This window comes from Nycticebus coucang, chromosome 4, assembly GCF_027406575.1.
Source record: "Nycticebus coucang isolate mNycCou1 chromosome 4, mNycCou1.pri, whole genome shotgun sequence".
NCBI lineage: Eukaryota > Metazoa > Chordata > Mammalia > Primates > Lorisidae > Nycticebus > Nycticebus coucang.
Window position 1 is genome coordinate 41,029,685 of NC_069783.1, and position 26,240 is coordinate 41,055,924.

General features: G+C 40.4%; 1 protein-coding gene across 5 annotated transcripts in view; it reads left to right on the forward strand.

Annotated features, from left to right (window-relative positions):
* The window catches only part of MTA3 (metastasis associated 1 family member 3), a 190,223-nt gene that overhangs the window by 55,847 nt on the left and 108,136 nt on the right, over positions 1-26,240 (forward strand). For all 5 annotated transcript variants that reach the window (XM_053588513.1, XM_053588514.1, XM_053588517.1 and 2 more), the window contains 2 exons: positions 12,790-12,853; positions 18,086-18,203. In XM_053588513.1, the coding sequence (XP_053444488.1) occupies positions 12,790-12,853; positions 18,086-18,203 (182 nt within the window). The remainder of the gene's footprint in view (positions 1-12,789; positions 12,854-18,085; positions 18,204-26,240) is intronic.

Below are 26,240 nucleotides of genomic sequence, written 5' to 3' on the forward strand. Positions count from 1 at the left end.
CAGTTGCTTTTGAATATACTTCCTGTATATATGTGTATTCTAGTTTAGGGGGCTTACTAAATACTTGATAAGAACATAAGGCCCCAATTTATAAATTTAAGGAATTTACCAGGTGGTAATTCTTTTGAATTATGATGAAGAGACATAGACATGTGGGGCTTTTTGTTTTTGTTTTTCCCAGGTTGAGAGGGAATAGTGCAGAGCCCCATTTTTTTCATCTCTGCTCTCAGTTTTAAACAGCTGAATGGAGTTAGGGGCAGTCTCTGGCCAAGGCACGGAGCTGTGCTAACCAGCCCACATGCTGATGTAGAACAAGTGCACATTGGAGTGGTCTTGACATTTTGCTAATGTTAAAGTCATGCCCTGTCTGTTTCTGCTTTAAGAGGAGAAAATTACTGAAGCCCCATTGTTCTTTGGCAGCAACGAGGGATAATTTGGTGAATACTGACTTTTTCAACTCAGGGACCATTATCAAGTGCCCAGAATTTCCTTGGTGCTACACGGAACATGGGAGAAAAGTGACTGGGGCATTCTTGAAGTCCTTTGTAGTCTGTGAACTGTAATATTCAACTGGATGCTTCTGATTGTAGTGGGGGTAGAGAGGAGAGAGAGAGATAGATTTGACAATACCCGAGACTATTCTGTGTAATTAGTGATTCACCTTTTTGAGTTAAACAGGGCTTTAGCAGTGAGAATCTCTTTGGGACCTTTTTTGGGGGAAAGGAGAGAGACAGCGTGTTTCATTCATGAAATGAATGAAAACACGTTCAGAATGAGATGGGTCATTTAGTAATATACTATATCCTACAAACAGTACAAAGCACTGGTAAAATTTATATATATATATATTTATTTTTTGAGGCAGAGTCTCACTACTGTTTTTGGTAGAGTGCTGTGGCATCACAGCTCACAGTAACCTCAAACACTTGGGCTCAAGTGATTCTCTTGCCTCAGCCTTGCATGTAGCTGGGACTGTAGCGTCTCACTACGTCACTTTGGGTAGAGTGCTGTGACGTCACAGCTCACAGCAACCTCAAACACTTGGGCTCAAGTGATTCTCTTGCCTCAGCCTCTCGAGTAACTGGGACTCAGCCCCAAGTAGCTGAGACTATAGGGGCCTGCGAGATGTCTTGCTCTGTTTCAGGCTGGTCTCAAACCTGTGAGCTTAGGCAATCCACCTGCTTAGGCCTTCCTGAGTGCTAGGATTACAGGCCTGAGCCATCCTTGCCTGGCCCTATTTACATTCATTGTTATCCCTTCTTTGCCTGACAATATGATTTGTTCAGATGAAAAGGTGATTGGTGGAAATCTGAAAACTCCTACATTAATTATTAATATCATTGATAGCAGACCCTTTTCTAAGTTAGGGGAATATAGATGAAATATTTTCGTTATGAAATACTAAATGATCTTCAAGAATTATTGTCTTTATATTCCCCACATAGCATATTCTTATATGCCCATTTTGCTGTTTTCTTAGCATTAGTACATATTTATTTATTTATTTTTTTGAGACCGAGTCTCACTATGTCACCTTCGGTAGAATGCCATGGCACCACAGCTCACAGCAACCTCGAACTCTCAGGCTTAGGCGATTTTCTTGCCTCAGCCTCCCAAGTAGCTGGGACTATAGGTGACCACCACAACACCAAATATTTTTTGGTTATAGTTGTCATTGTTGTTTAGCTGGCCCAGGCTGGATTCGAATCTTCCAGCCTCCGTGTATGTGGCTGACACCATAACCACTGTTCTACAGGCACCAAACCAGCATTAGTACACATTAAAATTTATTTTCTGAGGCCGGGTGCAGTGGCTTATGGCAGTAATCCTAGCACTCTGGGAGGCTGAGGCAGGTGGATTACTTGAGCTCAGGAGTTCAAGATCAGCCTGAATAAGAGGGAGACACCATCTGTACTGAAAACAGAAAAACTTACCTGGGCATTGTGACAGGTGTCTGTTGTCCCAACTACTTGGGAGGCTGAGACAAGAGGAATGCTTGAGCCCAAGAGTTTGAGGTTGCTGTGAGTTATCCCGCTACAGCACTCAACCCCAAGCTGACAAAGTAAGACTGTGTCTCAAAAATAAAAAATAAAAAAATTATTTTCTGATAATGAAAGCAATATGTTCTCTCTCTCTCACATATGTTCACACAGTTAAAAGCCGTATGTCCAGCTGCTTTTTTCTTTTCTAATCACAGATACGATTAGATTTTTGGCTATGTGTTGCTGGCCACATGTAGAGTGGTGAAGGAGCTAGATATTTACGTGTAGTCTGTAATGTTAAATAATGTTTATTCTTCAGTGCAACTGTTGCCAACTTTGCTCTTTCTAGGTTAGTTCATCAACATTTAAATATGTTAGGAATATTATTGCAAAATGAATGCATTAGAATGGTAAGAGAAGAGAAGAGTTAAATAAATGCTGCAGAAATTTCATTCTTTAGGAGTTGACAACCCAGCCTGATAGATTTGATACAGATGAAGGAGCAGAATGAAATTTGAGTAAGAATAGTTACAGAGAAAGAACACCCAGGCAAAAAACGAACCCATTGTCATTGTCTTTGGATAGACAAAGATTTATTATTATTATTTTTTTGAGTCAAGAGTCTTACTATGTTGCCCTCGGTAGAGTGCTATGGCATCATAGCTCACAGCAATCTCAAACTCTTGGGCTCAATAAATCCTCTTGACTTAAGTCTCCTGAGTAGCTGGGACTATCGGTGCTTCCCACCATGCCTGGCTATATTTTAGAGACAGGGTCTCGCTCTTGCTCAGGCTAGTCTCTAACTCCTAGGCTCAGCTAATCCACCCACCTCAGCCTCCCAAGTAGCTGGGACTCCCAAACTCTTCAGTTTAAGTGATTCTCTTGCCTCAGCCTCCCAAGTAGCTGGGACTACAGGCGCCAGCCACAACACCCGGCTATTTTTATTTTGGTTGTAGTTGTCATTGTTGTTTGGCAGGCCTGGGCTGGATTCAAACCTGCTAGCTCTGGTGTATGTGGCTGGCACCCTAGATGCTGAGCTACAGGTGCCGAGTCAGACAAAGATTTCTTAAGATTATAAAGATATTCCTCTGTGTTTTCTTCTAGAAGCTTTACTGTTCTACTTTTTATATCTGTTTTGTGTATATGGTGTATATATTTCAGTTAGAAAACAGAATTTAAAAAGATATCATTTATGTTATCATTCAACATCAAACACTTAGGAATGAATCTAAAGAAAGATATGTGGGCGGCGCCTGTGGTTCAGTCGGTAGGGCGCTGGCCCCATATACCGAGGGTGGTGGGTTCAAACCCGGCCCCGGCCAAACTGCAACCAAGAGATGGCCGGGCGTGTGGCGGGCGCCTGTAGTCCCAGCTACTCGGGAGGCTGAGGCAAGAGAATCGCTTAAGCCCAGGAGTTGGAGGTTGCTGTGAGCTGTGTGACGCCATGGCACTCTACCGAGGGCCATAAAGTGAGACTCTGTCTCTACAAAAAAAAAAAAAAAAAAGAAAGATATGTAAAACTTCCACATACCAACTGTAAAGGGCTGCTGAAAGGATTAAAAGCTTTCTTAAATGCAGGATATGTTATGCCAATATATTAATTCCCCCCAAATTGACCCAAAGATTGAATATAGTTCAAAATAAAATGTCAGCAGAGTTGTATGTGTGTAAATTGAGTAGCTGGTTCTAGAATTTATGGAAATGGGAAGGATAAACAGCAATGAAAAGAAATGTTTCTCAAAGTAATGTATACCTGGGTATCCCCCCAGATTCTTTCAGTGGGTTTGTGAAATCAGGGCTGTTTTCGTAATAGTAAGATGCTGTTTCCTCTTTTCCAGAGTTGATTTGGCACTACTGATCCCACAGCACAGATCGCTGTCAGTGCTGCTATTCTGTGCTGGTAGCTGTTTTGCTCTACAGTGCTGCACAGTCACAGTTTAAAATAAAAAATATTCCACTTAAGTATGTTCTTGACAAAGCAGTGTAATTTATTAATTTTAATAAATCTTTCTTTTTTATTTTGATTTAGCGTCTCACTTTGTCACCCTCGGTAGAGTGCTATGACATCATAACTTACAGCAACCTCAAACTCTTGGGCTGAAGCGATTCTCTTGCCTCAGCCTCCCGAGTAGCTGGGACTACAGGCACCTGCCACAATGTCCGACTATTTTTGGCCATGGGGTTTTGCTCTTGCTCAAGCTGGTTTGGAACCCGTGAGCTCAGGCAGTCCACTCGCCTCAGCCTCCTAGATTGCTAAGATTCCAGGCGTGAGCCACCACGCCCACCAATTTCAATAAAACTTGATCCTTCTTTTTAATTTGAGATAAAATCCTTATAACTCTAAATTAACCATTAACCATCATAAGTGTATAATTTAGTGGCATTCAGTACATCAACAGTGTGCACAACCATTGCCCCTGTCTTTACTACCTTCTTTCAAGAGATCACACATCTTGGCTGTGCGGGTTAGCTTGTACCTGTAATTCCAGCACACTGGGAGTCTGAGGCGGGTGGATTGCCTGAGCCTAGGAGTTAGAGACTAGCCTGAGCAAGAGCGAGACCCCGTCTCTAAAATATAGCCAGGCATGGTGGGGGGTCGCCTATAGTCCCAGCTACTCAGGAAACTTGAGTCAAGAGGATTTATTGAGCCCAAGAGTTTGAGGTTTGCTGTGAGCTATGATGCCACAGCACTCTACCCAGGGCAACAGAGTAAACTCTGTCTCACAAAAAAATAAAAACATCAGCCAGTTACTGTTATGAAAGGAGATAGTGGTATCAAGTGAAAGATTTTTCCCTTTTTTATTCTTCTTTGATAGTTGCTTTCATATTTGTTATTAAATCTTCAAAATCATAGTCTCTTTAGTGCTTTCCATATTCAGAAGCAGAATGAGCTTCCTAAAACACTGCTTGTCAATCATTTTTCTTCCCCAAATCTATTCATCTATCACATTAAGCCCAAACATCTTTTTCTTTGTTTTCATTTCCCTACCTACTCGAACAGATGTTACAGTTTTTTGTGTGTGTCTCCTTTTAATTTTTATTAAACATCTGTTAAAGCAGTTTTAACAATAGAAAAATAAATCTTTGAATAAAAATGTTTAAAGATTTTCCGGTTTCTTTATACTCTTTCTCCTTCTCCGTTTTATAATTTAAAGACCAATAAAATCATATCCTTTCATTTATGTAGGCAATCTTTTTGTTTTGTTTGTTTCTTAAAGAGAGAATCTTGCTTAGGCTAGAGCACAATGGCCACATCATAACTCACTGCAGTCTCTTAACTCCCGAGCTAAAGCAATCTTCCCACCTTTGCCTCTGCGAGTGCTAGGATTACATGCGTGAATCACCCAGGCCCAGCCTTATGTAGATAATCTTAAATGCTTGTTGTTGCCAACATTTATTTAAGAAAATTGTAGTTCATTAATTCCACAATGTAGAGTGATGGTTCTCAACTAGGGATGATTTTGTATCATAGTTTTCATTAGAACGATTGAATATGGGGGTGGTGGTGCTATTATTATCTTGTGGGCAGAGGCCAGGGCTGCTGCTATACATCCACCGTGCCGAGGACAGCCTCCACAGCAAACAATTACCTGGCCTAAAACGTCAGTGTTGGCAAAATTGAGAAGACCTGTTGTCGGGTCATCATTAGTAATCCTTGCTCCCTTGGTGTAGTATTCATACACATTTGTGCACGGTATCTCGTTAGATGACAGTGAGGTACAGTGCACAAATGACTACTTTGCTTAGGCATATGATGTTTGTTAGGCATATGATGTTGGTTTATTTTATTTTAAAAATAAAATAAATTTTTGGGGCGGCGCCTGTGGCTCAGTCGGTAAGGCGCCGGCCCCATATACCGAGGGTGGCGGGTTCAAACCTGGCCCCGGCCAAACTGCAACCAAAAAACAGCCGGGCGTTGTGGCGGTTGCCTGTAGTCCCAGCTGCTCGGGAGGCTGAGGCAAGAGAATCGCTTAAGCCCAGGAGTTGGAGGCTGCTGTGAGCTGTGTGAGGCCACGGCACTCTACTGAGGGCCATAAAGTGAGACTCTTGTCTCTACAAAAAAAAAAATAAATAAAATAAAATTTATTTTTATTATTTATCTTTCTGGGACAGTCTCACTCTGTTGCCCTTGGTAGAGTGCTGTGGAGTCCTAACTTACAGCAACATCAAACTCCTGGGCTCAAGGGATTAATTCTCTTGTTTCAGCCTTTTGAGTACCTGGATCTATAGGTACCTGCCACAGCACCCAGCTAGACAGAGTCTCGCTCTTGGTCAGGCTGGTCTCAAATTCCTGAGCTCAGTCAATCCACTGGGTCAGCCTCGCAAAGTGCTAGGATTACAGGCGTGAGCTACCACACCTGGCCTTCTCTCTCTTTTTTTTTCTTTTTGAGGCAGTCTCACTTTGTCACCCTCGGTAGAGTGCTGTGGTGTCACAACTCATAGCAACCTCCAACTCTTGGGCTTAAGCAATTCTCTTGCCTCAGCCTCCCAAGTAGCTGGACTACAGGAACCCACCACAACGTCCGGCTATTTTTTTTTTTTGCAATTGTCATTGTTGTTTAGCCAGCCAGGCCCTGTTTTGAACCAGCCAGTCTCAGTGTATGTGGCCGGCGCTGTAAGAACTGTGCTATAGGCTCTGAACCCTATTATTTTTTATTAATAACACCAAGTATATGTATATATAGCTTTCTAATAATATCCAAAGCAATCATAGGCTTGATTCCTCCTCTGTACTCATTCTGAACCCCTGTGATAGTGGTTTCTGCATTTATATCATTCTTATTTTGCTACTTTTTTTTAAGTTTTAGAAATTTCTCTTTGCTTCCTCTGCCTTCCGTATTTCCTTTGCCTTGTGTTTTCAGTATTATCACAGCTTTAATTTACTTAATAACCAACCTTTGTGTTTGAGAAACATGCAGTTGTTCCCCATATATCCTTTCTTGTATAACTTTTTGTTTTCTTTGGAGTTAATAATTGTTTTGCCTTTTTATTAGTCTTTTAAAATGTAAAAATTTTTAATCATTGCATATCTGAAAATGTTTCTGACATTTAGCTGATACTTTGTTAGGCATGTGATGTTGTTTTAGAAATTATATACCATCAAAATTTGGACTGTTTCTCCAAACAGTTGGAGGTTGCTGTGAGCTATGATGCCCCAGCACTCTACCGAGAGCAACATGGTGAGACTGTGTCTCAAAAAAAAAAAGATCTAATACTCTGGAATCATTTTATTTTATTTTTATTTTTTATTTTTTCGAGACTGAGTCCTACTATGTCATCTTTGATAGAGTGCTATGGTGTCACAGCTCACAGCAACCTCCAACTCTTGGGCTTAAGTGATTCTCTTGCCTCAGCCTCCCAAGTAGCTGGGACTACAGGCACCTGCCACAACACCCGGCTATTTTTGGTTGTAATTGTCATTGTTGTTCAGCAAGCCTGGGCCTGGTTCAAACCCACCATCTTCAATGTATGTTGCCAGTACCCTACTCATGAGCTATAGGTGCCAAGCCATCAAAAACTTTTTTTTTTTGTAGAGACAAAGAGTCTTACTTTATCACCCTCTGTAGAGTGCTGTGCTGTCACAGCTCACAGCAACCTCCAATTCCTGGGCTTAAGCAATTCTCTTGCCTCAGCCTCCCGACTAGGTGGGACTACAGGTGCCTGCCACAACGCCTGGCTATTTTTTGGTTGCAGTTTGGCCGGGGCTAGGTTTGAACCCACCACCCTGGGTATATGGGGCCAGCACCCCACCCACTGAGCCATAGGTGCTGCCCCAATCAAAAACTTTTTGAAAGAATTGTGAGAAAGTCTATTTTCCTTACATCAATTCTGTATTTCTTTGTTGTTCTGTGTATAAAAGCAGTATGAATGGACTGGAGGTTATCTTTTTTTGGGTTGTAGTCTGTTATATGCTTCGTATCATGTTTGGGTATCTTTATTCGTTAAGGTTTAAGAGACACAATTAGGTCCATTGGAAGAGACACAATTAGGTCCATTGCTTGAGGCTCAGTATAAATCAATGGGGATATCTATATTTAGAATTTGATAATAGTTCCTTTAGGTTGGGGTTAGCTTAAAATTCATCACGTTTTTGTCTTTTAGCCAAGATTTGTTTGGCATAAAGGAAACCAAGGCTTTAAATCTCTTTTAAAAACACTTTTTTTAAAAAAAGGTTTTTTTTTTTTTTGTTTGTTTGTTTGTTTGTTTTTTTGCAGTTTTTGGCCTGGGCTGGGTTTGAACCTGCCACCTCCGGCATATGGAGCCAGCGCTCTACTGTTGAGCCATAGGCGCCACCCTAAAAACACTTTTTATCAACAACTCTTGGCATGGCAGTACATATGTTAATTACATATTCATATTTACTTCACAAAATAACCTCTTACTTTGTTAGCTGCTAATATATGTACATGAAAATTTTTTTTTTTTTTTTTTTGTAGAGACAGAGTCTCACTTTACTGCCCTCGGTAGAGTGCCATGGCCTCACACAGCTCACAGCAACCTCCAACTCCTGGGCTTAAGCGATTCTCTTGCCTCAGCCTCCCGAGTAGCTGGAACTACAGGCGCCCGCCACAACGCCCGGCTATTTTTTTTTTTGGTTGCAGTTTGGCCGGGGCTGGGTTTGAACCCACCACCCTCGGTATATGGGGCCGGCGCCTTACTGACTGAGCCACAGGCGCCGCCCTGTACATGAAAATTTTAAGCATTAGCTTTTCCTTTTTTATTTGGGTAAAAGTACAATATAGCCATGTTAAGGAAAATTTAAAAATTAAAGTCACCTATTTATTATCCTCTCATGTTTGCATAAAAACTACATTCCCCCAAACAATTTAAATTTCAGTGTAACCAGCATTTCCTTATCTCTTAATATAATTATGAAAATGAGGATTTGATATTTTAGTTTAAATCTTTTTGTCCTTTAAAATCATTTGGGGGGGGCGGCGCCTGTGGCTCAGTCGGTGGGGCGCCGGCCCCATATACCGAGGGTGGCGGGTTCAGGCCCAGCCCCGGCCAAACTGCAACCAAAAAAAAAATAGCCGGGCGTTGTGGCGGGCGCCTGTGGTCCCAGCTGCTCGGGAGGCTGAGGCAAGAGAATCGCTTGAGCCCAGGAGTTGGAGGTTGCTGTGAGCTGTGTGAGGCCACGGCACTCTACCGAGGGCCATAAAGTGAGACTCTGTCTCTACAAAAAAAAAAAAAAAAAAAAAAAAAAAAAAAAAAATCATTTGGGGGAGACTATGTTACTTGTTTATATGAATTTTCACTGTCTGTTAATCCTTAATATTCAAGCGGCTTTTAAAGACAGTGGTATCTGCAAGTTTGTGTACAGTGGTGTTTACAATGAGTTGATCAAAACCAGTTACAGATTTCTTTGTTTCCTCTTCAGTTTCACTGCTTCGCTTGACTAGCCTTGAAAAAAGAAACAGTGGTCTCTGCAAAAGGTTTTGTTTCAGGTGGCGCCTGTGGCTCAAGGAGTAGGGCGCTGGCCCCATATACCAGGGGTGGCGGGTTCAAGCCCAGCTCAACCAAAACTAAAAAAAAAAAGAAGAGTTTTGTTTCTTCTAGGTGATTAAGTATTGAAAATATTGCTTTGTCAGCTCTGATTGAAGGGAAAAAAAGTAAATGAAAACTATTTTTAGCAACCCCACTTATTACTTAAGCATGTTTCATATGTGAGCACGTGGTCATGGCAGTGATAGATGTATGTGCTAATGGCAACAGCAATTTCCCTGCTTGTAGGTCTGTCCTTTGTAAGAGCACATTAGGTAACTGTTGACTTTGAATGTTGTTATGTGTGCTAAAGTAATGGTAATTTTTCTGCTTCATTAATATACATGAATAAAATATATTAGCAAAACAGAAAACCTTTATAACTCCTGGTAACCAAATTAGAAATATGTTAGAATAATATGGAAATAGGGCGGCGCCTGTGGCTCAAGGATTCGGGCTCCAGTTCCATATGCCGAAGGTGGCGGGTTCAAACCTAGCCCTGGCCAAAAACCACAAAAAAAAAAAAAATAATAATAATAATAATATGGAAATAGCAAATGTTTATGAGAAAGCATTCTTAAGTGAAAACCTATTGTAATTATGAGAAGATGTTTTTATGAGGAGAATTTTTAAAATTTAAGGGGTATGGAGTTGTAAAATGGTTAGAAAAACTAATTTTTGACCTATGTGTTACCATTCTTTCTTTGGTATTTTATTTTGCTTTTGGTAATTATTTCCTATGAATTATATTTCACTATGGTAATTCAGACTTTTCCAGCTTTGTATGTATTTGTTTTCACATACTGGCTTTTTGAGGCATATTGTGACTTTTGTTTAGAAAATCAAATGTTTTTATTTTTATTTATGTTTTTGTGGAAGACCCATTTCATGTGAATGCTGAAGGCCTGGACAGGGTGGGGAGTGTCCAGGAGTTGGGGAGGCAGGCAGGTGGCTGCGTTACAGGCCCACACCTGGCCTCAGGAGGGGTGCCGGGCTGTAGAGGCTGGCCCAAGCAGGCAGATCTACCAACAGCCAACCTTTGAGAATGTGTCTAAGCCAGCGGGTGAGTGCCTATGCTAGAGCCTGACCCAGGGAGGCAGAGTGGAGGCCTGGTTGAGGACTCCTGGGACCTAGAGCCTGGCATCACTGTGGGGGCCTTTTGAGCTGCTGCTGGAACTCAAGGTGTGTCTGCTCCTGGAGGTGGGAGTGCAGGTGGTCCTTCTTCCCCTCCAGGTGGTCCAGACAGGAATTGATCTGGTCCAACATGGAGTTGATGATGGCATATTTTGCTTCCCCTAAGCCAGTGGTGTTCTTAACCTTCCTAGTGCTATGATGTATTTTCACAAGTCACGGGTTGAGAACTGCTGCCCTAAACCATCTTCCTCGGTTTCCACCACCGTCAGCATGCCCATGTCCCCTTGGGTCCTAGCATTGCAAGCTCGGGTGCTACAAAGTCCGCACGCTGATGGAACATGATGACTGTTGCCCCGAAAGGTTGATGGAACGTGGGGTCAGAAGCCAGAAAATCAAATGTTTTTATGATACTGTGATCTTACCGGTATCTATAGTCTGAATAATCTGTCATAATTCTCCTGTCACGTTTGTAGCTGTATTAAATTTTTCAAGCTGATGAGGATCATTTTGAAAGTGCTTGTCATAAATTTCTCTACCTGAATAACTTTAATTTTTTTCAGAGTCTAGTTAAGCTTTCATAAAATAGACATTTGTTTCCAAACTCAGATTCAAGGCAAATGCTGTCAGACTTTAAGCCCATGAATCGTAGATCTTTAATTTTGCCCCTTGCTCTATAGAAGTTCCTTGTGTTTAAATTTTAATTAGTCCCTTTTACCTCTCTTTTTGGAGACAGTCTTGCCCCATTGCCTGACCTAAGAATGCAGCAGCTTCTTCGTAGCTCACTGAAGCCCTGAGTTTCTGGGCTGATGCAATCCTCCTGCCTCAACCTCCTAAATACCTGGAACTATAGTTGTGTGCCATCCTCTTCACTAATTTTATTTTTTCATAGAAATGGGCCTTTACCTAATTCTATATGCAATCAGCACATTGTACCCCATAAATGCATTAATGTATACATGATCTATGTGTTTATTATTTAATAAAAAAAAAAAAAAAGAAAGAAATGGTGCTTTGCTATGATTCCCAGGCTGGTCTCAAACTCCTAACCTCAACTGATCCTTCTTATCCTCCCCTAAGTGCTAGGAAAACAGGTGTCAGCTACTGCACCTAGCCATTAACTAGTCTTTAGCGTAATTTCATTAAAGGTAAATTAGTTGCGGGTGGCGCCTGTGGCTCAGTCGGTAGGGCGCCGGCCCCATATACCGAGGGTGGTGGGTTCAAACCCGGCCCCGGCCAAACTGCAACCAAAAAATAGCCGGGCGTTGTGGCGGGCGCCTGTAGTCCCAGCTACTCGGGAGGCTGAGGCAAGAGAATCGCTTAAGCCCAGGAGTTGGAGGTTGCTGTGAGCTGTGTGAGGCCACGGCACTCTACCGAGGGCCATAAAGTGAGACTCTGTCTCTACAAAAAAAAAAAAAAAAAAAAAAAAGGTAAATTAGTTGCATCCTCATAATTCATACATATCCAGCAATGGCTACTTAAAAATTCTGGACACTATATTATTTACTAGTTTGTATAGTTTGTTGTCATCTGAAGATCCCTTGTATAATGTAAAATTACTTTGTAATATCTGTTTATAGATTCAGAAACTGATTCTTAGCCTGCAGGTCTTATTGCACTTTTTTTTTCCCTTGAATAATTAGGAAATACATAGACGTGTTCTATGTTATACAGATTTATTATTGACACAATTCCTCCCAATAGGCTAGCGTATTAATAAGTAAATTTGTAGGTTACTCAATACCAGCGTTATAAAGCAGATCTAATTAGTCTTAATATATGCATTTAAATGTTTTCCCAACTGCTATCTCGTTTCTTTTCTTTTTTTTTTTTGAGACAGAGTCTTATTTTGTCGCCTTTGGTAGAGTGCGGTGGCATCACTGCTCATAGCAACCTCCATCTCTTGGGCTTAAGTGATTCTCTTGCCTCAGCCTCCCAAGTGGCTGGGACTACAGGCACCTGCCACAATGCCCGGCTGTGTTTTGTTGCAGTTGTCATTGTTATTTAGCAGGCCCAGGCTGGATTTGAACCCACCAGCCTCAGTGTATGTGGCTGGCACCATAACCACAGTGCTACGGTGCTGCGTCCTGCCATCTACTTTCTTAGCACCACTTCCATGTTTTGAGTATGCCAACACTGGGAAGATGAAAGTAGTCTTTCTTACCTTTTTTTTTTTTTTCTCTTTCTACAGGGGAAAATGCAGTGTTGCTCTTCTGAATGAGACAGAATCAGTATTATCGTATCTTGATAAAGAGGTAATTCACAACCATACTTGTCTTCCATTTATTTCACATGAAGCCTGTTCCTTCAAATTTAATTCTTTTGTATCAAAGTATTATTGCACCATTATAGCAGTATTCTACCAAAACGACAGTGACTAGAATGAACTTGGGTAATTTTATTTTTCTGGTTAACTGAGACAAGATTTAACAGAAACTTCTGGGTCTGTTTTTCATTTGGTAATGAAAGACTTTATAACGTCTTTGTATATATAACTTTATACTTTATATATATATATATATATATATATATTTTTTTTTTTTTTTTTTGTAGAGACAGAGTCTCACTGTACCGCCCTGGGGTAGAGTGCCGTGGCATCACACGGCTCACAGCAACCTCTAACTCTTGGGCTTACGCAATTCTCTGGCCTCAGCCTCCCGAGCAGCTGGGATTACAGGCGCCCGCCACAACGCCCGGCTATATATATATTTTTTTTAAGACAGAGTCTTACTTTGTCACCCTCGGTAGAGTGCTGTGGTGTCACAGCTCACAAAAACTTCCAGCTTTTGGGTTTAGGCGATTTTCTTGCCTCAACCTCCTGAGTAGCTGGGGCTATAGGTACCTGCCACAGTGCCCGGCTATTTTTTGTTGTTGTTGCAGTTTGGCTGGGGTCAGGTATGAACCTGCCACCTTCGGTATGTGGGGCTGGCGCCCTATTTACTGAGCCACAGGTGCCGCCATAGCACATGATTTTTTTGATAATTAATAAATATTTTCAGCTTTATGAGATTAATATTTTAGTATAATTGGTTCCCTTTTTGTTTTTGTTCTTTAAATAAATGGTTTCCAGATGAGATTTTTCCATTGGCTATTTGCTTTCTTTTCTGGACTCTTAGCTTTTTTTTTTTTTTTTTTTGTCATTTAAAAATGTTTTTCTTGAAACCTCAATTAACATATGTAACAGGTTGATGGGCGGCGCCTGTGGCTCAGTGAGTAGGGCGCTGGCCCCATATGCCGAGAGTGGCGGGTTCAAACCCAGCCCCGGCCAAACTGCAACAAAAAAATAGCCGGGCATTGTGGCGGGCGCCTGTGGTCCCAGCTGCTTGGGAGGCTGAGGCAGGAGAATCGCGTAAGCCCAAGAGTTAGAGGTTGCTGTGAGCCGTGTGACGCCACGGCACTCTACCCGAGGGCGGTACAGTGAGACTCTGTCTCTACAAAAAAAAAAAAAAAAAACATATGTAACAGGTTGAATTACAGGACATATTTCACTGAAAGGAGGAAAGTCTTATTAATAGAATATTACATGTTGTGCATAGTTTTAGGTGACCTTTAAAGCATTATCATTTGTATTACATGAAAAATATTTAATTTATTTTATATTTGAGACAGAGTTGCCCTCAACTAGAGTGCTGTAACATCACAGCTTACAGCAACCTCAAACTCTTGGTTCCAGTGATTCTGTTGCCTTAGCCTCTGAAGTAGCTAGGATTACAGGCGCCTGCTACAATGCCCAGCTGTTTTTAGAGATGGGGTCTCACACTGGCTCAGGCTGGTCTCGACCTTGTGAGCTCGGGCAATCCACTCTCCTTGGCCTCCCAAGTGTTGACATTATTTGCATGAGGCAATGTACCCGGCCCTAAGTATTTTTTTTTTTTTTTTTTAAGAATTAAAGGGATACATTTCTTTTTAAAAATACAGTTCGTACTATGCCCAAGGATCATCCTTTTATCTCTAGTGAGGAAAACATTAGAAAACCTAATGAAGAAAGCCAAAAGGAAAATAATATATCTAAGGCAGAAAAAAGGTTAATAGTCTTTTTTTTTTTTTTTTTTTTTTTGAGAGTCTCACTTTGTCACCCTGGGTAGAGTGCCGTTGCATCATAGCCCACAGCAACCTCAAACTCTTGGGCTCAAGTGATTCTCTTGCCTCAGCCTCCTGAGTAGCTAGAACTACAGACACCCTCCACAATGTCCAGCTATTTTTTTTAGAGACGGGGTCTTACTCGTGCTCAGGTTAGTCTTGAATCTGTGAGCTCAGGCAATCCACCCGCCTCAGCCTCCCAGAGTGCTAGGATTATAGGCGTGAGCCACCACACCCGGCAAGGTTGGTAGTTTCTACTTATTTTTGTGAAAGTTAGAAGCTAGGTCTTTGTAATTAGTCTGTACAACAGACTATGAATAATTATAATATGTAGAAATTAGTGTTAGTTCACAGAAGCAGAAATAAAAAGGTAAAACATTCAGTTTCATTGTATCTTCTCCATGTATTTGACCTTTTTTTTTTTTTTTTTTTGAGACAGCCTTAAGCTGTTGCCCTGGGTACAGTACCATGGCATTATAGCTCACAGCAACCTCCAACTCCTGGGCTTAAGAGATTTTCTTCCCTCAGCCTCCCAAGTAGCTGGGACTACAGGTGCCCACCACAACGCCCGACTATTTTTTGGTTGCAGTTGTCATTGTTATTTGGCAGGCCTGGGCTGGATTCGAACCTACCACCTCTGATATATGTGGCTGGTGCCTTAGCCACTTGAGCTACAGGCACTAAGCCAGTATCTTTGACTGTAAAAGAGGAATTCAGGAAAAAAAAATCATTTTCTTCTAAATTGTTGTTAGCAATTTGTATATGCTAAGACCTTCAGTAGGTGAAGATCTATAGAATTTTTCAAGTGCCAGTAAATCTTAACCACTTGATTTTTAACCTCTTCAATTTTTGGTATGAATATTGATTTTTGCCAGCATATTTAAGGATACGTGTATGCACTGAAGGACCAGTTTAGGAAAAATAAAACTGTATTATATACTTCATTCAATTTGAAAAACTTTTTTGTGATTTGCTATCTGTTGATTTTTTTTTTTTTTTGAGCTGGAGTCTCACTGTTGCTGGGGCCAGAATGCGGTGGAGTATCATAGTTCATTGCAACCTCAAACTCCTCGGCTCAAGTAATTCTGCTGCCTCAACTTCCAGAGAGCTGGAACTATAGGCACTGGCCACCACACCTAAGCTAGGGGTTCTCACTCTTGCTCAGGCTGCTCTCAAACTCCTGATCTCTAGTAATCTTCCTCCCTTAGCCTCCCAACTTTCTGGGATTACAGACAGGAGCCACCCCTGTAGGCCCCTGTTAGCTACATTATTATAAGAACATTGTTGAGAACTCTGTTCTGGCTTGGTACATTGGAGCCGGTGGGTTCGAATCCAGCCTAGACCTGCCAAACAACAATGACAGCTACAACAGCAAAAAAAAAAAAAAAAGCCGGGCATTGGGGTAGGCGCCTGTAGTCCCAGCTACTTGGGAGGCTGAGGCAAGAGAATCACTTAAGCTCAAGAGTTGGAGGTTGTTGTGAGCTGTGACACTAGGGCACTCTACCCAGGGTGACAGCTTGAGACTCTGTCTCAAAAAAAAAGAGAAATCTGCTCTGTTTTTTAGTTATTGAAATGTTGAATTGGCATAGTTGAAGAGATAACCCAAAGAGCCACTCTAAGGATTATCCTTAATTTTCAACTCTCTGTGTTCTTGAAATTGGCCTATCTAACCATTTATGGAACTTTTTCTTCTTCTTTTTTTTTTTTTAATTTAATTTTTTATTTTTTTGAGACAGAGTCTCAACTTTGTCGCCCTCGGTAGAGTGCTGTGGCATCTCAGCTCACAACAATTTGTAATTCCTGGGCTTAGACCACAGGTGGCTGGCACAACGCCTGGCTTTTTTTTGTTGCAGTTTGGCCGGGGCCGGGTTTCAACCCACCGCTCTTGGTATATGGGGCCGGCACCCTACTCACTGAACCACAGGCGCTGCCCTTTCTTCTGCTTTTTTAAACTTCTCTTATAAAGTACATATTTTGAATTTTTCCACATCAGTACGTACAGATCTAAGGATTTAAAGCAAATTGTGTGGCCTAATCAATCATCTCATTTCATTTTGCTATAGAGTATGGCAAAGTCTTATTTTTATTAAAGTACCACACTATGGTCTGTTTTATAGATTAAAAGTGACCCAGTGTAATTCTACTGGTTAAATCTGATGGTGAGCCAGTGCAGCGGTAGTACACTTTAGTGTTCATATCTACAAAGCAAAATAGACAAGAAAACCAAACAATTTTGATTATATAGTGATCACCCCCTATAACTTTGTTGAGCAGGTTAGGTAATACATATTTACAGATTTTTTTATTTTCTTTAGATAACATTTCCTTAGATAAATTGTCATACATTGGTAGACTTTTTAATAGTTTTACTTTTAAAACTTTTCTCCTGACAGGGACCAATGATTAAAATAAGGCATATAATTTCTCAGTGGATGGAATAACTTTTTCCCCCTTTCTCCCATCACAGTATGTAGGAACTCCCAAAAGGAGAGAGCTTTATTGTTTGAAACATTATCTCTTTTTTGCCTCTTGCTTGGCTGGGTCTAGGTAACGTGCTGATGAATAGGCCCTTCCAGGATATAGTAGAGGATTTTATGGTAGGTAACCTTTGGGAACATCGTGGAAACAGAAGAAAGGGTTTTTCTGGTTGAAATGGCCTTCTGAGGTTACATAGAATTTAACAAAGGACTAGTGGCCAAGTCATTTTATCCAGTAGGCTTTGCAACTAGAGAATTTAAACTTCTTATGGACCATTAGAACGTTTGGTGTGTGTGCTGCTGGTGGCAGTGGATATAGGTAAATTTATATATTTGTCTATATACACATGTATGCTTCAGAATGTAAAGGAAAACTATAGAATTATAATTAATAAATGGTTAATTCTGTACATAGTGATATTATTAAACTGCATGTAAGTTCAACTCTTGCATGGTATAATGTGAGATGTGTGTATCTTTTAATATTTTGAATAAAATATGTGATGAATACTTTAAAAGTAAGAGTGCCTGGTATCCATGCAGGTACCTTTACTGTTTGGTGTGGAGATTTGAAATTTAGAAGATGACTTGATATTACAAGTCTTATCTCTGAGTTATGGTTTCATTTTGCTTGCTTTTAGAAATTCTGTTTTAGAGAGTAAGTTTTCTTTTAGACTAAAACACATAATAAAACTTTATAATCTACTTTATTTGAAGATTATTTCTTTTGGCTTGATTTTATTGTGTGCTGTTTTACATGATGACAATAACATAATGCTCTCATTAAAGTTTTATAAATTTATTTACCAGAATGAAATTTCATATACTGTCTGAAGCTTTAATGTTTCATTATTGTGACATCAACTTTATTGCTTTATAAAAATCAGAAAGAATTAAAATTTACCTAGATTTTTTCCCCATTTTTTTCAGGATACCTTTTTCTACTCATTGGTCTATGACCCCTCATTGAAAACACTGTTAGCTGACAAAGGTGAAATCAGAGTAGGACCAAGATATCAAGCAGACATTCCAGAAATGCTCGTGGAAGGTACGTTTCTCTTTGGGTTTGTAGTCCTTTGAAAACAAATGTATCTTGAAAGTCAAATATTCTTATACTTATGTGGAAGAAGCAACTTTGAGGGGAAATTTTAAAAGTTATAAGCACGTCCAATTTTAGTATAGGCATACCCCATTTTATTGTATTTCACTGTATTGTACTTTACAGATCTTTAGTTTTTTTGAAAATGGAAGGGTGTGGCAACCTTGGGTCAAGCAAGTCTGTTAGAGCTATTTTTCTACCAGCATGTGCTCACATGTGTTTTTTGTCACATTTCAGGTGATTTCAGTCTTTTTCACTATTTGGGTATCTGTTACAGTAGTCTTTGATGTTGCTGTGATAATTATTTTGTGGCACAAATGAACCATGTCCATATAAGATGGCAAACATAATTGATACAGATTTTGTGTGTTCTGACTATTCCACCAACCAGCCATTCCCCGTATTCCTCCTTTGCCTTGGGCCTCCCTGTTTCCTGAGACACAACAGTATTGAGATTAGGCCAGTAACAACGCTGAAGTGGGACTCTTTAAGTCAGCAGTTCTCAATCTGTGAGTTGCGACCCACAGCAAGTGTATTAAAGGGTTGCCGCATTAGGAAGGTTGAGAACCACTGCTTTAAGTGTTCAGTTGAACTGAAGAGTCACATGTCTCTCACTTGAAATCAAAAACTAGAAATGAAGAAATAGTGAAGAAGACATGTTGAAAGCCAATGTAGGCTGAGAGGTAGGCCTCTTACACCAAATAGCCAAGTCGTGAATGCAAAGGAAAAATTTTTTTTTGCTTTGTTTTCTTTTGTTGAGACATAGTCTCACTATGTCGCCTTTGGTAGAGTGCTGTAGCATCACAGCTCACAGCAACCTCAAACTCTTGGGCTTAGTGATTCTCTTGCCTCAGCCTCCCAAGTAGCTGGGACTACAGGTGCCTGCCACAACCTCTGGCTAGTTTTTTAGAAATGAGGATGTCGCTCTTGCTCAGGCTTGTCTCGAACGTGTGAGCTTGGGTCAATCCACTCACCTCGGCTTCCCTGAGGGCTGGGATTATAAGTGTGAGGTATGTCCCCCACCCTTCTTCCCTCTCCCCGTTTGCTCATTTCCCTACCCCATCCCTCTTGTATTAGTTCATCTGCTGCATTCATTTTAGAATAGAGTACATTAGATTCTTGCTTTTCTATTCTTGTGATGCCTTACTAAGAAGAATGTGTTCCACCTCCATCCAGGTTAATACAAAAGATGTAAAAGTCTCCATCTTTTTTAATGGCTGAATGGTATTCCATGTGGCTGGGCTAAGTGGTTAGGGCGCCAACCACCACATGCTCCAGAGCTGGTGGGTTCAGACCCGCCCCGGGCCTGCTAACCAAAAAAAACCCAGCCAGGCAAGGTGGTGGGTGCCTGTCTGTATTCTCAGCTACTTGGAAGGCTGAGGAATCGCTTAAGCGCAAGAGTTTGAGGTTGCTGTGAGCTGTGACGCCAGGGCACTCTACTGAGTGTGACAAAGTGAAACTCTGTCTCAAAAAAAAAAGTATTCCATGGTATACACATACCACAACTTGTTAATCCATTCCTGGTTGGTGGGTATTTAGGCTGTTTCCACATTTTGGCAGTTGTAAATTGAGCGGCGATAATTTAGTGCAAATGTCCCTATGATAAAATGACTTTTTTTCTTCTGGGTAGATGCCTAGTTATGGGATTACAGAATCAAATGGGAGATCTAATTTGAGTTCTTTGAGGTTTCAACATGCTTCCTTTGAAAAAGGTTGTATTAGTTTGCATTCCCACCAGCAGTTTAAAAGTGTCCCTTCTCTCCACATCCACGCCAGTGTCTGCAGCTTTGAGACTTTATGATATGGGCCATTCTCACTGGGGTTAGATGATACCTCAGGGTAGTTTTGAATTTTTTTTTTTTTGCAGTTTTTGGCCATGGCCAGGTTTGAACCCACCACCTCCAGCATATGGGGCCGGTGCCCTACTCCTTTGAGCCCACAGGCACCACCCAGGGTAGTTTTGATTTGCATTTCTCTGATGATTAGGGATGATGAGCATTTTTTCATGTTTGTTAGCCTTCGTGTGTCTTCTTTAGGGAAGGTTCTATTCATCTTTCTTGCCCAGTGACATATGGGATTATTTGGTCTTTTTTTGTTGATTAATTAGAGTTCTGTATAAGTCCTTGTTAATCAAGTTTTTGTCTGATTCATAATATGCAAATATCTTTTCTCATTCTCAAAGTTGTCTGTTTGCTTTGGTTGTTGTTTCCTTAGCTGTTCAGAAGCTTTTCAGTTTAAGTCCCATTTGTTTCTTTTTGTTGTTGTTGCAATTGCCACAGTAATCTTCATAAAATCTTTCCGCAGGCCAATATCTTCAAGTTTTTCCTAACACTTTCTTTGAGGATTTTTGTTGTTTCATGCCTTAGATTTAAATATTTTATCCATCTTGAATCAATTTTTGTAGGTGGTGAAAGGTGCAGGTCCAGTTTTAGTCATTATACATGTGGTTATCCACTTCTCCCAGCACCAATTATTAAATAGGAATTCTTTTCCCCAGTGTATTTTCTTCTTTGGTTTATCAAAGATCAGGTGCTGTAAGATGTTAGTTTCATTTCATGGTTTTTCTATTGGGTTTCATCTGTCAATGGCTCTGTTTTTGTGTCATGCTGTTTTGATTACCGTAGTATAGTGGAAAGTCTGGTAGAGTGATACCCCCCGGCTTTGTTTGTATTACCAAGAATTGTCTTGGCTGTATGGGGTTTCTTCTGGTTCCATACAAAACAAAGAATTATTTTTTTCAATGCTTGAAAGTATGATGATGTTATTTTAATGGGGATTGCATTGAATCTGTAGATTACTCTGGGTAGTGTAGACATTTTCACAATGTTGGTTCTTCCCAGCCATGAGCATGGTATGTTCTTCCATTTGTTAATATCTTCTGCTTTCTTTTCTTAGGCTTTCCTAATTTTCTTTGTAGAGGTCCTTCACTTCTTTTGTTAGATATATTCCAGGTATTTTATATTTTTTGAAGCTACTTTGAAGGGAATTGTGTCCTCAGATAGCTTCTCATCTTGGCTGTTACTGGCATATACAAAGGCAACTGATTTTATATACTGAGACCTTGCTGTATTTTTTGATCACTTCCAGGAGCCTTGTGGTTGAGTCTTTGGGGTTCCGTAAGTATAAGATCATATCAACAGAAAAGAGCAAGAGTTTGACCTCCTCTGCACCCATTTGGATTCCCTTTATTTCCTTGTCTTCCCTGATTGTATTGGCTAGAAGTTCCAACACTACATTGAATAGAAATGGCGTTAGAGGACAACCTTGTCTGGTCCCAGTTCTAAGTGGAAAATCTTTCAGTTTTACTCCATTCAGTATAATATTCGCTGTGGGTTTGTCCTAGATGTTTTCCATCAGATTAAGAAATGTGTTGCTTATGCTTATATTCTTAATTGTTCTAATTAGAAAAGGATGCTGAATTTTATCAAATGCTTTTTTTGCATCTATTGGGAGGATCATAAGGTCTTTGTTTTTGCCTTTGTTGATATGGTGAATTAAGTTTATGGTCTTGTGTATTTTTTTATTATTTATTTATTTATTTGCAGTTTTTGGCTGGGGTTGGGTTTGAACCTGTTACCTTCGGTATATGGGGCCGGTGCCCTCGGGTTTGAACCTGCTACCTCCGGTATATGGGGCCTGTGCCCCTACTCCTTTGAGCCACAGGAGCCACCCAGTGGATTATTATTTTTTTTAATGTGTTACTGTAATCTATTGGCTAGGATTTTGTTCAGAATTTTTACATCTATATTCATTAGTGAGATTGATCTGAAATTCTCCTTTTTAGTTGGGTCTTTTCCTGATTTTGTTATCCCGGTGATGTTAGCTTCATAGAATGTGTTGGGCAAGATTCCTTCCTTCTCAATTTTTTGGGAATAATTTCTGCAGTATAGGTATAAGCTCTTTGAAGGTTTGATAGAATTCTGGTGTGAAGACATCTGGACCAGGGCTTTTTTCCTTTGGGAGATTTTTCATTGTTTCTTCGATCTCAGTTCTTGAAATTGGTCTGTTCAAGATATCTATTTCTTCTCAATTAAGTCTAGGGAGAGGGTTTGAGTTCAGGTATTGATCCATTTCCTCCACATTGTCAAATTTCTGGGCATAGAGTTTCTTGTAGACTCAGAGATGATCTCTTGCATGTCTGTGACATCTGTTGTTATTTCCCCTTTATTGTTTCTGATTGAGATTATTAGAAATTTTACTTCACTGTTTCTGGTTAATCTGGCCAAAGTTTTTTTTTTTTATTTTGTAGTGACAGTCTTATTTTATCGCCTTTGGTAGAGTGCTGTGGCATCACAACTCACAGCAACCTCCAGCTCCTGGACTTAGGTGATTCTCTTGCCTCAGCCTCCCAAGTAGCTGGGACTACAGGCCCCTGCCACAGCGCCTGGCTACTTTTTTGTTGTAATTTGGGCGGGGCTGGGTTTGAACCTGCCACCCTCAGTATATGGGGCCAGCACCCTTCCCACTGAGCCACAGGCACCACCCAAATCTGGCCAAAGTTTTATCAATTTTTATTTATTATTTCACAAAACCAACTTTTTGTTTTGTTAATTTTCTGGATGATAACTTTTGTTTTTAATTTCCTTAATCTCGGATTGAATTTTGGTTATTTCTGTCCTTGTGCTGGGTTTGGAATTTTGGTTACTTCTGTCCTTGTGCTGGGTTTGGAATTAGATTAGATTGTTTTTCTTTTTCCAATTCTGTAAGATGGTTTGTGAGTTTGTTGATACACTCTCTTTCTGTTTTTCTAATGTAGGCCTCTAGTGTGATAAATTTCCCTCTTCAGACTGCTTTTGCTATATCCTACAGGTTTTGCTAACTTGTCTCTTCATTATTGTTATAAACGATTTTCACTTTTATTTCTTCCTGAACCCAAATGTCACTCAACGTAAGATTGTTTAATTTTCAAGTCTTTGTGTGGGGATGAACATTTTTGTTGGAGTCAAGTTCCACCTTTATTGCCTTGTGGTCTGAGAAGATCCAAGGTATAATTTCTATTCTTTTAATTTTGCTGAGGTTCAATTTGTATTTTAGGATGTGGTTGATTTTGGAGTACCTACCGTGGACTGATGAGAAAAGTGTATTTTCCTTAGTTTTGGGATTATGGGGGTCTGTATAAGTCTCTACTCCCATTTGTTCTAGGGTCACTTTTAAGTCCTTTGTATGTTTAGTTTCTGTTTAGAGGATCTGTCCAGTTCTGTCAGAAGGGCGTTAAAGTCCCGAGCTATTATGGTGTTATGGGATATCATATTGCTTAGACCCATCAAGTTCTATTTCATAAATAGGGGAGCATTTAAGTTGGGTGCATAAATATTTAAAATTGAAATGTCTTCTTGTTGTATTGTTCCTTTGCCCAGTATAAAGTCATCTTTATCTTTCTCTCTCTTCACATTAGTTGCTTTAAATTCACTTGTATGTGAAAATTAGATTGCAATCCTTCCTTTCTTCTGATTTTCATTTGCTTGAAATATTATTTTCCATTCCTTAACCCTGAGTCTTGATTTGTCCTTCAAAGCTAGATATGTCTCCTGGACACAGCATATGGATGGCTTATGTGTTTTTAATCATTCGGTGAGTCTGTGCCTCTTCAGTTCTTCCGTGGGGAATTCAGTCTATTGACTTTTTTTTTTTTTTTTTGACTGGGGCTGGGTTTGAACCCACCACCTCTGGTATTTGGTGCCGATGCCTTACTCCTTGAGCCACAGGCACCGCGCATTCCATTGACTTTTACTGAGAGAATTGTTAAGTGTGGCAGAGTTCTATGTATCTTATTTTGTGAAAGTTCAATGTGTAGTTTTAACCTTCGTGCCATTGTGGAAGCTATGTTTTCACCTTTAGCTTCTGGGTGTTTACTTTGTTGGTGGTCCATTGTGGTGGTCAGTGTTGAGAATAGGTCTAAGTATTTCCTGTAGATCTGTTCTTGTTGTGGTAAATTTCCTCAGTGCTTGTACATCTGCAAAAGATTTGATTTCTCCATCAATTTTGATGCTTAGTTTAGCAGGATACAGAATTCTGGGCTGAAAATTGTTTTGTTAAAGAATGTTGAAGTGGATGACCATGCTCTTCTGGCTTGGAAAGTTTCAGTTGCAAAGTCTGCTGTGATCCTAATGGCTCTGCCTCTGTACGTCAGCTGGCGCTTACTCCTGGCTGCTTGGAGAATTTTTTCTTTTATCTTGATTTTGGACAGGTTTATTATAATGTGTCTTTGAGAGGCTCTGTTTGAGTTGAGATGACCCGGAGTTCGATATCCATCTGAAAGGAGTTTGTCGGGGTCTTTGAATCGGGTAAAACTTAGGAAGTTTTCTTTTATGATGGTCTCCAGTAGGGCTTGCATTTGGGAATCCCTATTATTGGTACATTTGAACATTTCATGGAGTCTCATGGTTCTTAAAGTTCCTTCCTTAATCATGTGGACCTGGTGGCATATCCTTCTGTCTCCTTACACCTGGAAATAGCTAGGATATAAATGGCTTTCTGCTTTCTGTCTTTTCTTTTCTCCTTCTTAAACTACCTGGGTCAACTCAAAAACTTTATCTTCTAGTTCTGAGATTCTTTATTCTCCTTGGTGTAACCTATTTTTCATACTTTCTACTTCATCTTTACATTCCATGATTGTCTCCTTCATTTCCTTATGCTCTGCCATATCCTTTCTATATTCTCCATATCTCTTGTCTGATTTTTGGTTTTGTTTTCCTGTTTTCTTGTCCATTCCTTTTATTGTCTTTATCATCCATATTTTAAATTCCCTTTCTGTCAAGTTCATTAATTCTTTTTATTTTTTATTTATTTTTTATTTTTATTTTTTCCAGTTTCTGGCCAGGGCTAGGTTTGAACCCACCACCTCCGGCATATGGGGCCGGCGCCTCACTCCCTTGAGCCACAGGTGCTGCCAGTTCATTAATTCTTTATAGGTGGAGTCTTTTGCAGTAGCTACCCCATGGTACCTTGGGAGAGTTACTCTGTTTTGGTTTCTCCGGTTGCCTGAAGTTTTCTGTTGGTTCCTCCTCATATTTTCTTTCCTCTGTTCACCTCCTTATCCTCCTTTTCCCTTCTCACTGCCTCCTTGTTTCAACCACAAGTCTTTGTTGTTGATGATAGTATGTTGAAATATGTTGCCAGACACCAGGTGGCGTTGTGAGTTTTTTAGGAGACAGAGAGCACAGCCAACAACCTCTATGGTTCTTATTCCAAACTTAGTTGTCTTCAGTGATTCCCTTATTGTTTTCTCAGAATTCAGACCTTTCCTGGTTGGGATCTGAAAGCTCACAAGAATCATTCAGGGACAGGTATGACGTGCTTGCTGACACTAGCTCCTGTTGGGTATGGGTGTCCCTCAGCCTGTCCCAAGAGTGGTATTCTGATCCTGGCAGGCGAAATTAAGATAGTGGTGCTTTGGGTTCCTGCTGAGACCATCTCACGACCTTCCCACAGTGGCAGACCTTCTCAGTATGGTTGCCTCACCAGCCACCAAAGATCTGGTTGGTGTATACTGTTCAAGTCTGCCCACTGTGCCAAGCTTTCCACTCAATGTGTAGCTTCCCTCAAGTACTGAAAACTCCAGAAAGGCTTCCTCCCATCCAGGACCTCTGTGAGGGGTGGGGCATCCGATTTCAGCTGATTGCATTCACTTGCCTAATTCTTCAGATTTCCACTGCTCTGAATCATACACTGTATCCAGCTCACCACCACCTCACTGCACTCTCTGAGCTTTGACTCTGGGTAAGGTCTCTGCGCCAGGTGATATTGGCTTCTCTCTTTTCCTCCAGTCATTCTAGGAGAGTTCAGCTGAGTGATCCGTCTTGATCCATCCCTGTGTTTTTGAAGTTTTTGTTCTATTCTATTGCTCTGATACCTCACTTTTAATTATACAAGAATGGTAGTATGTGTTAATTAATGTCTGGGAAGCCTAGTGCCTTCTCATAGTTCTTACTTTTCAGTGTTTTCCCACCTATTGCTGCATGATATTTTTTTCCAAATGAACTTTAC